The sequence below is a fragment of the Dioscorea cayenensis genome, unplaced genomic scaffold (genome assembly GCF_009730915.1).
Source record: "Dioscorea cayenensis subsp. rotundata cultivar TDr96_F1 unplaced genomic scaffold, TDr96_F1_v2_PseudoChromosome.rev07_lg8_w22 25.fasta BLBR01001280.1, whole genome shotgun sequence".
NCBI lineage: Eukaryota > Viridiplantae > Streptophyta > Magnoliopsida > Dioscoreales > Dioscoreaceae > Dioscorea > Dioscorea cayenensis.
In genome coordinates, this window is record NW_024087671.1 from 55,728 (window position 1) to 68,925 (window position 13,198).

The following is a 13,198-nucleotide window of genomic DNA, read 5'->3' on the forward strand; positions in this document are numbered from 1 at the left end:
TACAAGTTAATTAATAATCAACTAAAGGTATTAATACTTTAATAAACACGTACAAGATCATTGTTAACTTAGATCCATAGGAAAGACTAAAGTCTAAAGAGGAGTATATACATACTATATATTAAGAGTTATCTTTCTCTTTGGTTTTTGTTTTCTTTTTTAAGGGGTGTTTGTGAGGAGTTTGATGAGGAGTTTTAGTCCTTTTGATTCCATGCATGGCAGCATGCACGTGGAGGTTCAGTGCATGGAGACGCCAGATAAGACAGATAGCAGAGAATAACTGTCTTCAAAGGCCCACTGTGTCTCTCACTTAATTTGAACCTAGATCCATGGCTTAGATCTTCATTAGGGTTATTTCATTTCAGGGTTTATCTTTTTAATTAGTTGTTTTTTTTTTGTTTGTTTGTTTTTGTTTGTATTTGAAGTACTGCTGTATTAGATATGGTTACTGCTGGGAGTTGTTAGAAGTGTGTACTTTATTGTTGTGAGTTTCATGTTTATGTTCTTGCTCATGTTCATGTTAGCTAGGGTTTGGTGGTTGATTTGCCCTAGGAGAACACATGGCTAGGGTTTTGTTTGAGTTGGAAAGAAGGGATGACTAAATTAATAAGGGGAAGTAGTGTCTAGTGTTAATTTGATTAATGAAATGGAAAGGAATTGTTGTTTATATATATATATTTTTTCTAATAGTGGTTAAATTAAAATTTTATCAAATTTAAAAGTTAAGATGCACAAGGTGCAATAATAAATAATAAAAATCGAAAGAAGAGAAAACAAATTTAAAGATATAAGAGAATATTTTATGTTTTGTGAACTATAACTGTTTGCTTTGGACTAACTCCTCTATAAGCAAATATTTAATTTTATTTTTTTGTTAAAAAGGGTTAAAACGAAAGTTTATTAATTTGAAAGTTAAAGTCCACATGGTACAATAGTAAAGAATAAAAATTTAAGTAAAAAGATTTAAGAGTATTATTTTGCTTTGTCTCCTCAACAAAGCAAATTTAATTATTTTCTTAAAGATGGTTAAATCAAAAGCATATTAAATTCAAAGTTAAAGTGCATAAAGTATAATAATAAAAAATAAAAATCAAAGAAGAAGTATAAAAGATTTGAGTATAATTTTGTTTTTGCAAGTATACTCATGTTTGTTGGTTTTCGACCAACTTCTGTACAATTTATATATATATATATATATATATATATATTACAACACAAACTTATATACACATATACATAAAATCTTTTAGTATAATCATTTAATTCATTTAAGCAAAGATGGTACATAACTACATCTTAAAAAATATAGCAATAAACACTCAAGAGTCAAGACAACATATATAAGTAATTGCATTTATTTATTCTCTTTGTATTTCATTTTGGTATTTACTCTTTTCAATGGCCCTTTTTTTTATACCTCAACTTAATTACTGCCCTCTTAGTACTTGTTTATCAATAAATAGTTTTTAGTTATATAACATTCCACACTCCATTAACAATAACTACAAAGCTTAATTAATGAAAAGCAAAGAACAAGAAATGAAACAAAGAAGAAGAAGTGATGAAGAAGAGAGATCACATAATAAAGAATTCATAGATCTTGATGAGAAAAAGAAAGAAAGATAAACATCAAGAAATTTTTTTTCTTTTTTAAAAAAAAAATGAGTGAATTTTTGGAAGTTTGAGGAAGTCGTCTGATTGTGAGCTGACTTTTTGTTGAGAGGTTAATTATAGGGTAATGATGCTTTACTTTAGAGGGAGTTCTTTTTATACATGTGTGTTTTGGAATTTAGCTTATGAACTCTCTTAGTGTTTAGAATATTCTCTCCTTACCCAATGCTCTCTCATTGCTTCCCAATGGCTCCTTTTCCCATATCTTTTCCGACACTTTGATTCCCATCTCAAGACCCTATACTAGTATGTATATTTTCATCATTTTTATTTCTTCAATTAATTATTAAATTAAATTAAATTAATGATCCTAAGAATCCTATATCTATGTTTATATTAAACATATATTCTTTGTTACTAGCTAATAACAAGTTATAACTTGGGGAAAAGAGAACCCTTGTCACCATGGGTATGTTTGTTTCCTTCTCTAGATTTCTTTTGTTTTGGTGTGGGAGAAGTTTTGGACCTTTTCATTTCCTTCTCCTTCTCCCCTCATTTATATTATTATTATTATTATTAAGCGCTTGATTTGAAAAATAATTAATAAATAAATAAATAATATTTTTCTAATTAATAGCAAGCTTGAGGACTCCCAACTAAAATGAGGGCTCTAATTTTCATCATTAATCATTGTAAAAGGCTTAACCCCTTATTTCTATTCCACCTATAATGAACGTTCCCTATTATTTCATTGGTGTTGTTTTTTTAGCTTTAGTTTCACCATTACTTGGTTTATTATGTGGCCTTATCTGGTGTTGTTTACCTACTATATTTTATTATTGTTTTATATTTAATTTTTTTCTTAGTTAGTAAAAATTGTAGTTTATTTAATTTTATTAAAATAAATAAATAAATAATACTATTGCATTTTTTTAAGAGAGAGAGGGAGATGGAAAAGAAAGGCAAACTTTTTAATTCAAATGCCAAGATATGAATCTAAGACTTGATTCAAACCATCAACTTTGCTAAAGAAACTCAAAAAGGAACGCTTTATTCTCTCTCTTTCCTTGTGGGATCTTTTATTGTGGAGGTGGAGCATATGGGAAAAGATCCAACTATAAATAAATAATAAATAATAAATAATGCTCATATAAAAAGATAAAGCTAAATAAAGGAATACTGTGAAGGGAAATGGGTGTGTGCTTAGTGTTGAGATTAATTTTTGTTTTTTTAAACAAGTTAATGCTACATAATGCATGCTTATAATATTATATATAGTGCATCACTTTTAATTTCTTCAATTAAATACTCTTTAAATGGCCTGGCATGAGATTTCAAATCCATGGGCTCCTTTTGTTTTGTTTTGTTTTAGGTGCTATACCATCAATCATTTAATCTTATCTTAAACTATATATATTTATTATTTACTTTGTCAGTTACCAACCAGGGAAAATAAAAAGTTTTAAGTTTTAATCATAATGCACTAATTAACTCTACTGTCATATTAGAATAAAGAAATAATTAATAAGAAGAAAGATATAAATATAAATATATATATGCATTTGGATTAAGATTTATTTAATTATATAGTTCGTGACTATTTCTCTAATTTTTTTTTAAATGAATTTAGGGACTAAGTACTAGCTAAATGATGGTGAATGGTTTGAACTTTGAACCAGGGTGACATGGTATTGGTCCCAGATCGTTCACTTCAATTACTACAAAAGTGTGTTGCTTTTAGTGGGAGTCCTCCATCACACCAATAGAGAATTGGAAGTCATGCTTATGGGTAGGATCACTCATATTTTATGAACCTTTCGCTTTCATCTACTTACTACTGTCAAGGATGGAGCATCCACTTTGCGATAGATGGTTTGACAATGGTACTATAAAGATTTATAGTCTATTCTTTTTGTACCTCTAAGTTTTTTATCGACTTTGATTGGTAATTTTTTTTGTTAGATCTCCACCATCGCTGATCTGTTTTGAGAAACCTCTTCAATAGATTTTGTTGGCTCCAAAACATTTTTGTTCCGTCTTTCTCAAACGCTTAAGGTGATTCGAAAACCTCTACTCTCGAGTGCAATTAGGCTTTTTTAGTTAGATCTATATATTGCTTTTTTAATAATGACAAACTGAGGTGCATGAGACCTAAGGTCTATAAAAGTTTATTGTCCTTTTCTTTTGGTTTATATGGAATAACAAAATTGTCCATGTGACAAACCACTGCAACATGTCTTTTATTACGTTATGGTGGAGATGAAATCACTTTAGTCACATTTTTAGATTAAAAAGGTATTTAACCTCTATAAATAAGGTATGGTATTCTTGAAAGCTCAACATGGGTCGCGGGAGTTAGGACATCTTCGGACTAAAGCATATAGTTAAAAAGGAAGAATCACATATCCAATCATTGTTTTATCTCACCCATTTTGATCTTAATTAAAATTGATCATATATTTATTTTCAATTATCTACCGCCTAAAATTTGAAGAGATTTAAGTTGAGGATTCTACAATAACTACCAAATACAACCTTGATTTCTAATACAATTCTTCTAGTACTAGAGAGAGCTCTAATTTAAACATTGTGATATTTCTGTATTGATAAAGTGACCACGGGCAGATAATCCCCCTGGACAGTTACTTTCTAAGAGAATTGTTTTATAAAAATCCTCTCCTATGACTATTTGGTTATCTACCCATTTATGACGGTTTTGTATAACTCAGTACTTTTGTATCACATGTCCTCTTAATTTTTGTTCTTCAATTTATTATTATTTTTAAAATATATTTTGAGCGGTTTATCCATTATTTTTTTAAAACAAAAAAATTATTTCAATCAAAAAGGACTTGATAATATCAAGACCAATAGGAGTTTATTTACATAATTTATGTTTGGATTAGCAGGCAAGTGATTTAAAGTTCCAATATTTATATATTAAAAAAATTAAAACATTTGTTGAGAGAGGTTTAGTTGCTTATATGAATCACTACCTCACTCGGATAAGTAGACGAGTAAAAAACCACACATAAAAAAAATTTATAAACATATTTATAAAATTACCCCATGGCAATTAATTTCTCTAATTTGCATAAAGTAAACCTCAAAAATTAAATAACATAAATATTTTACTTCCTCTATTCTTTTTATCTGTCATAAGTCAATCTTTCATTTTTATTTATTATTTTTTAATATAAAAAAATATTATTATTTTTTTTCCAAAATTACCTTTTAACACTTTATTCAATTCTTTGATTGGAATTAAATACGAAAGACAAATGTGAAGATATAAATTAAGGGTAATTTTGGGAATATAACTAATTTTTTTATAAATTTTATGAAATAACTAAATTTTTTAGTATATAAAATTCGGTTAATCATGACAGATAAAAAAGAATGGAGGGAGTAATTATTTTCAAGGAATTAAAGCCTTGGTTAATCAGATTCACGTGACACTGTCCACATACCCCATGGGCCTCTTTCTTGGATTCTACTCAGACAAAGTCCATGGGCCGTCCCCTCTTGGGTTATCTCAGAGAACTTCATGGCCTCTTCTTAGATTCTCTCATAGAAAGCCCATGGGCCTTCTCCTCTTGGGCTATCTCAGAGGACTTCATTGAGAACAAGAGCCACAGAGACAGAGAGACAGAGAGAGAGATGGATCCCAAATCCCTAGCGAAATCGAAGAGAAAGCATGGACACCAGCACCGCAAGAAGCCCCAAAGCTCAGCTGCTTCGAAGACCTCAAGAAGCCTCTCCGATGCCCTCCCATCCAATAGGGATCGATATAGCGATGAGGAAGACGATGATTTGGGAGCTGAGACCGTTGTTGCGGCCAAGATACCTGGAGAAGTCTTGCCCAAAAGCAAAGGTGCTGACTTTGCTTGGTTACTGGAGCAGGCGCGGTCTCAGCCGGATGAACACCGTGAAGAAGATTCACAGTGTTCGTCGTCCTCGGATGTGATTCCAGTTAGTGAGTTTTTTCTTGACTTTGCTGTGTAGTTGCTGTATTTCTTGCCTGCTATGTTTCATCAATTGTTCCATTGCAGTGGTTTAATTGTTTCTTATTCGGCTGAAAGATGGGATTTTTGGGAGGAAATTTTGTGTTTTTGTGTAGTATCGTTTCTCATTTTGTCTATTCACCATGTTCGTATTGGTAGCTGAAAGTTTTGTTTGTGATGAAGTGATAATAGATCAATGCGGTTGAATTTCTAGCTCAATATACCATTGATTGTTATATGGGGGAACTGAGAACCATTTCATTGTGAAATTGCCTTGCGGAGCAATTATATGGTATTAGATTCTTAGTAAACAATCTCAGAGAGTGTCATTAGTTGGATTCCTGTTACTTTTGTGTTTTGTTTGATATATCCATGTTCTCGGGAACCATGTTTGAATGATGGAAACTGAAAGCTCGAAATGAAATTACGTTAACTGTGTAGTTTTCATTTCTCACGGGATACTTTGTTTTGTTTTTGAAAACCTTCATAACATGCTTTGGGTAACTATGGCTTCTTTTTTTTTTTGTCTAGATTTTATGAAGGGAGTGAGCTCCTTGCTATCGTTGAGGGGGAGTAGCCTTTTGTCTTTGGCTAATGATGACAATTTTGTTGTTGATGATGACTCTGCGTCAAGTTTTGAGGTATGGATTAATTTTCAGGAATAAAAACTAAAAATATTTACCTTGTAGTCATCCCGGTGTACTGCTGAGGCCACTTAGGCATATATGGATTGAATTATGGTCTTGACTATGCTTTGCCAGTGGTTGTCTTAGTATGATTTATACATTCTGATCCCATATGTCAGGTACCTTTTCTCTCCTTGGATTTGCACGCACTTGCTACACAACTGTCAAAGCTGAAAAGGTCACAAAGGCTATTTATTGAAGATGATCTGTTATCTGAAGAGCTGGTATGCTTTTAATTATCAAGTATATCTTAAAGTAGCTTCCTGTCATTTGCAGATACATTTTTAGTTCTGTTGAATTGGATAATTCTTTGCATGCTGATTGATGGGCTCCTGTCCTGTAGTATAAACTGGAGAAATTTCTCTAGGTGACTTGAGCATTGAGAAAGCAATGTGAAATGCTTGGTGAAACAATGGGCCTCGAAAGAGTTCCAGCACAGATCTTATAGAGTTGTTTATTATTGAACTTTGATACTCTTTCACAATAAAGTCAATTGATAACCACATTCACTGATCAACACTTTGTCATGTTATTGAACTGGCATGAGCACGAAATTTGCTTTCCTCTTATTGCTTTTGTTATCATATTCAAGAAAGCAATTTCAGGTGAGGATCATGATTAGCTAATGCATTCTGTTGTTTTGCCAGGATGGTAGTTATGAATCAGAAGGGAGCAAAGCTTCTGAGCAATCGGCAAGATTAAAAAATTATGAAGGCCAACATGATTTGACTGCACTGGCCTCTCCAAGTCATGTGCATTCCAAACAGGATGAGCACAGGGAGAGTATAGACAGCTTCCACAGTTCTATGGATTGCAAAACATCACAGGGGCCAGAAGTGGAGATTCTGGAGATTGATCAACTCCCAGCATCTCCCGCACAAGTGACTCAGGGAGAACCAAATGAGGCTTTGAAACCAATAGATGATTTTGGTGTAAGAGAAGCTCAGCAGTGCATCTCAGAGCTTCACTTGCATATTGATCAGCCAAAACAGAGCAAATTTGGTAGCATTTGAAGCAACAGCAGCAGAGGCAGAGTTGGACATTCTCCTTGACTCATTTGATGGGAACAACCTCTCTACTTCCAATGGTGTGCTCAACCATAGTTTCATTTCCAAGACTGCTAATACCACCAGTTCATTAAATTCAGTGGCTCCGTCATCTATGAAACCTAACCGTAATTCCTTGAGCACTGTAATTCCAACTTCTTTGGATGATGCACTTGATGATCTGCTCGCTCAAACTTCACATCTTCAGGGACCACAGAAAGAGGGGGCAGTGTCTTCTATTAATTTTCCTCCCCAACCAACACCAGGGCTGAGACCAATGGATGATGACTTTGATTCATGGCTAGATACACTCTGAATCCTTAGTGAGCTCCCAATGTGTGACCACTAGTTGCTCTCAGCCATGGCTTGTATAGCACAAGATTCAACACATCACCCTTCATCGCGGTGCTATCCTTCCGCTTAGCTTTGACATAGCCCTGTTGTTGCATGAATTTTAAGCCGGGAAGGGCTTGATACACCAGTTTGAATTAAGATTTGAGCTTTTTGAGGGACTCAATAACAGATATGCATCTTCCAATGTGTGATTACAAAGCCCTTTTTTACAGTTTACTCTGAAGGAAGATGACTCTTGAGTTGAAAGCATTATAGGAATGTGAGGTTTGTTTTTGGGTATATATTTCAGTGTTTGTATTCATAAATGGTTGTGTGGCAAGCTTCACTGTGGGGAATGCATACTCTTGTGATGCTTTTCATAAGCGAAGAAAAAGCTGTTATTTGAGCCAGTTCTTGCGTGTTTTAGTTTTATTAATTTAACATATTTTGCTTCAAGTGAGTTATGCTTTTAAATCAATTATTTTTATGAATCTTAGGAAAAAAAACTATATTTATAAATTAAATGTATAAATAGAATGACTTTTTATCACTCCTCAAGGGGTTTGTTTGGTTGGGGGATAAAACCCCTTCCTCCAACCAGGTACTTAACTAATTAAACTACCAATCTGGGGTTCACCAAAATTTAATCGTTTAAATAAATATGTTAAATAATTAGTTAAAAAAACATTACCATTACTCAACTCATTAGATTTCCAAGTTGTTTATCCCAAAAATCATAGATAAAAGTGAGATTTATTTTTTAAAATTTTAACCAAGACCGTCAAACGAACGCTAGTTACCCATTATTTACTAAATTTTAACTGTTGTTATTCTAGAAAAAAAAAAATATTTTTAAACTCATAGAAATAAATAGATTTGAACCTCAATTTATAATAACATAAAAATTAAATAAAAAAAATATTTGAATGTAAAAAAGCCTTTTGAAATAAATATAAATATAAAAACGTCCGCCAATTTTTACTACTCTTTTCAAGAAACGCGGGCTCGAGAAGACAAATAGGGCGGGAAGATGGCGTCCACCGCCGCCGCTTCCACCTCCGCTTCGCGCTCGGGCAACTCCGGCACCGCTAGAATCACCACAACCGCTGCGACATTGTCCTCCGACAATCAATCACTCGTCGCTGTAATCCCTCTTCTCCTTCTTGCTCTACTATCAAGCCTAGAAAGACCATCCCAAAACCCTAATCCTTGATTTATCTTGTGCCAGGAGATCCGGAAGGCAATAGGTATGATCAAAGCCGTCGCCGTTGATCTGGAAAAGGACCAGCAATCTGATAAGGTGTGAAGATTTCTCAGCTAGGGCAGAAACACCTTTGCTTGCACCTGGGCATTCAAATGGTTCTTCTTTTGTTGCAGGTGAATCAATTGGAAGATGCAGTCTTGGAGCTTCTGGCGACGTATGACGATTGCACCAGTTTCTCGGACGCCATTCAGCAGGTCGGAAGCCGGTATCAACCCAGTGATCAGGTTGTTCTCTTTCTGTGTAGGAAGAGGGGATTTTGGATTTCTTTGTTTATAATAGAATGTTTTGGATGAATATGATGAATGGCAGGTGACGGATTTTAAGAAGTTGCTGGAGGATGAGGCTGCGAGGCTCAAGGCCGCGTCGCAGAGTGCTCCCCAGAGTAATCCTCTCTATAGGCAGTTCAAGGAGGCTGTTTGGGTATGTCCTTTTTGTTTGGCACTATCAATTTTAATTTTGTTGAAGTTTGAAGTTACTAAAAAGCATGAAGTTATCTTGATATCACTTATCTTGCTTGAATTATATGCTGCATTTACCCTTTCTGGTTGAATGTGGTTAAATGGTATTGAAATCTTAGCGCCATGGTATGTGACCTTGGATGATCTCATGTCTCATTTGTGCTTCTCAATAGGCAAGGGAGCAAGGCTTCACAATCTTCATCAATGTATTTAGTTGAACTTTTGAATGTTTCCTTAAAATGTTAGAGAAGCATCTCCTGATTCTAGTGTTTCCAGCTGCTGGAATATAATTGAACTTTTGAATGCATCTCAATCATGACATGGTACTTCCTATGAAATAATAATATTTGAGTGACTTTAGCTTTGTTTGAATATGTTTTTTTGGGAAAGAGGAGCGGGGCGAACCCATTAGAGACCCAGAGACGTGCACAAGCCTCGGTGGAACAAGTGGGGACAGGGCTGCGCTCACGTGGGCGCTAGAACCACCCGTACACAACCACTATTCACAACTCCCAGAAATGTGCCCTCAGCCGAGAATCGAACTCTCACCACTCGGTAAGAGCTCTATCGGTGACCCGTGTACCAATAGACCCGAAAGTCGTTGTCTTCTGTTTGAATATGTTGAAGTAAGCACCTCTGGACATTGTGAATTACTATGTGGCCTGTTGGTTTTTTGTGGAGTTACATAGTTAACACCATTTTCTGAAACCAAGAGGAGGATAGATTCTTCAAAAGAAAAATGCATCCTTTGGAACTTGTGTGTGGTTTGGTTGTCTTCTGTTGAGTAGTTTGCTAGATGATGGTGATGGTTTGATTTGTGATAGCGAATGAAGATGATAAATTGTGGACCTTTCCTGATGGAGAAAATCACAATAATTAAATGCTCACAGGACACTCATTTGTGAAACCTAAAACTATTGGTAGTTAAGGACTTATGGGCGACTGTTAGCTGGCCTTGGCTTTATGAAACTTGAGTAGCAAGGTGTTGCAGCCTGCGAAATTTAATGTAATACCTACATGAGGGAGCAACACCAAGCAGATGAACTTAAAAAAGTCTACTATTTGCTAGAAAGGCTTACAGAATGGAATTGTCCACGTCAAGGGTATATCCTGAAGTTTCTATAAAAATACTTAACATTTTATTTTTAGAACAAGTAGGAGATGCTTTTAGTCACTATTATTCATCTATTTCTGCCGTTTCTTCTTCACATCCTCTATTGCCCAGGAAAAATTATTTTTTCTCTTTAGGAAAATATTTATTCGTTAGCAGAACTCACTTTTTAAGTGTTATGCTTTAAGAATGATGATTAGCATATAAAATCATGTTAAAAAAACTACTTTTTTTATGTTTAATCAGGCAAGGAAATAGATATGCATGACTGAGACCTTTTACTTGGGGCATTTTACCTGGATAAAAATATTTTATTGTACTGCAATCTTAGTCTGGTTTGATTAAGAATTCTCTTCATCATGATAATGCCAAGGAATTTCCTCTGACATCTTTTGATTACTTTCATAGATGGCTTACCATTCATGGTCGTACATTTGTTACTTCATTTATTAGAACATTAGTCCATCTATTATAATACTTTGGTTGAAAGTGAATCTCCAAACAAATTTGGTGGATACTATTACCTTAATATTACTGTATGCTCATTTTAGTTATTGCCGAATTAAATCTAATTTGTTTCCCCAGGTAATAAGGAACTGAATGCTTGTAACTGTTGATCCATGTTGAAATTGCACAAGCATATATTGTTATCCAGGCTGGGATTGAGTTCAAATAATTACTTGAATCTTGCATGATAGCCCTATTTTCCAAATTCAAGCTTATGCCCCTGTTTTCTTTCCAACCTTTTCTATTTGTCGTCGACAAGCTTCATTGGTGCTGCATAATTATTGACTACAGTTCACAGAATGTTCACCATGCAGGACAACCAATGCCAGGTGAAGAGCAGGAAGATATTGTCATGACCACCACTCAGACAACGTTGAAAAATTTCACATGCCCAATAACTGGAAAGCCTGTCATCAATCTGCAAAATCCTGTTCGCGGGTAAAGTAGACTGTAAACATGTTAGCTTTAGCAAATTGAAAATGAAATTTAGATTGCTGACTACTTGTGGAAGGAAGAAATAAATGCATTAAAAATCCATGCCCAATTCTTGTTCATAAATCAAGCTTCTCCTGTTGTAAGGATTATTCATATGAGAGTTTGTTAGATTAAATTTCCTTCTCTTTATGGCTCATCATGACAATTTTTAAGGGATCACATCGGTTGTCTTGCTTAATTTTTCATTTTGGAAGACTGAAGGCTGATTGTTCCTTTCAACATAAAATATCTAGCCTTTATTATTATTATTTTTAAATCCTTATCTCATATCCTTCATTGTCTTTGAAGAAATTCATGATTTCCTAAATATGCATAAATTTAAATTTGCTCAATTCTACTATTAACTTCTGGTTATATATATTTTTTTCTCTCTACTCTCTTGGATGGAATTGGATGGTATGTTACTTGGATATGCACCAACTAGTTTTACAAACCTCTTTTCAGTCTTTTTGGTATCAAATACTTTCATGTTTACCCTTTTTTTTTTGGTGTTGATTGGTAATTTTAGTCCTTGCAAAAGTTATATCCCCTTTTTCTTAAATGAATCATCTTAGCAGATATTTTTATTTGCATTCCTCATATTTCTACTCACTTTAGTACTTGCCATTTGTTGGTGCAGTATGGATTGCAGGCACATTTATGAAAAAGATGCAATAATGCATCACATTAGAACAAAAAATACATGCCCTGTTGCAGGTAATCTGTGCTATCCTTTTTCCCAGATCATAATTACTTGTTCACTAACAATCTCTGTTTCATTCAGGCTGCCCTAAGATTTTACAAGCAGGAAGGATTCTCTGTGATCATTTGCTTCTCATCGAGATCGATGAGCTTCGTTCAGCTCAAAACACCGCAGTAGATGCCACTGTGGTCGAAGATTTCACTGAACTTGACGATGATGAATGAAGAGAAATTAAAAATTGATTAATTAGTTACTCTTCTTTCAAAATGAGACAATGAGAACACTGTTAAGTCTGTAACAATGAGAACACCCTAATAATATTATGTAGTAATTATGTGCTGCTGCTTTGTGAGGGCATGAAATGAGAAGGTCATGAAGTAATGTTCTTTTGGAAAAGCCCATGTTGATGGCTTTGGTGTTCAAGACTAGAAATACCAAATGCCAAGCCAAACAGCCAACCAAAGTAAGTTATAAATTTGAAGAGATATTAAAAAGAAAAAAACAATGGGAACATTAACAATAAATAAAATAAAAACACTATAAGTGCGAGAAATAACTGAAAATGTAGAAATTTAATTTAAACTATAAAGAAAAAAAAATTTATTTTTTTTTGAAATAATTTTCAAAAAACAACCCGCTGGTTAGCCCCATAATTATTACAAATCAGGGTATGGGTAAAACATAGAGTCAAATTTTTGTGCCAAAATATCGTAATAGGATTTATGTGAGAGATGATGTATTCCTCCTATCGAGAATTGCGAATTGTATGATAGAGGATTTTTTAAATCATTTATAGTGCATCTCATGAAGTATTGCGCATCTCCGAACCTGCTTGTCTCTCGACAGGTGATCTATGGTTAAAAATCCTCCGAAAAAAAGGGGAAGAAAGCCATCTAATGAGACAGCCTCAAACTATAGTTTTTTAGCAGAACACCCATGGTTCTCATCTGAACTCTCTCTCTCTGTCTCTGTCTCTCTTATCGGGCTTAGATTCCTGGAAA

At 34.1% G+C, this 13,198-nt stretch overlaps 2 protein-coding genes across 3 annotated transcripts; both read left to right on the top strand.

Moving 5' to 3' along the window:
• The first annotated feature begins 5,121 nt into the window (after positions 1-5,121).
• On the top strand, positions 5,122-8,031 carry LOC120256072. Its single transcript, XM_039263838.1, is given in 5 exon segments — positions 5,122-5,587; positions 6,147-6,256; positions 6,421-6,525; positions 6,949-7,306; positions 7,308-8,031. Coding segments are annotated over 5 exon segments (1,395 nt in total). The 3' UTR covers positions 7,664-8,031.
• Positions 8,032-8,679: 648 nt separating this feature from the next.
• Positions 8,680-12,531, top strand: LOC120256065 (E3 SUMO-protein ligase MMS21). 2 transcript variants are annotated; one of them, XM_039263830.1, is made up of 7 exons: positions 8,680-8,824; positions 8,909-8,980; positions 9,058-9,168; positions 9,254-9,364; positions 11,319-11,458; positions 12,135-12,211; positions 12,279-12,531. In XM_039263830.1, exons 1-7 carry the CDS (start codon positions 8,711-8,713, stop codon positions 12,419-12,421), a joined length of 768 nt encoding a protein of 255 aa, XP_039119764.1. In that variant the 5' UTR covers positions 8,680-8,710; the 3' UTR covers positions 12,422-12,531. The 2 variants fall into 2 exon arrangements, with proteins under 2 accessions (XP_039119764.1, XP_039119765.1); XM_039263831.1 differs by having other exon boundaries at positions 8,912-8,980.
• Positions 12,532-13,198: the final 667 nt, after the last annotated feature.

Bases quoted from the DNA above. Each gene is read 5' to 3' on its own strand.
- LOC120256065 (XM_039263830.1), top strand. From the start codon at position 8,711: ATGGCGTCCACCGCCGCCGCTTCCACCTCCGCTTCGCGCTCGGGCAAC. The intron at 8,981-9,057 runs GTGTGAAGATTT...CTTTTGTTGCAG, and splicing joins AGGACCAGCAATCTGATAAG to GTGAATCAATTGGAAGATGC. The intron at 11,459-12,134 runs GTAAAGTAGACT...TTGTTGGTGCAG, and splicing joins CTGCAAAATCCTGTTCGCGG to TATGGATTGCAGGCACATTT.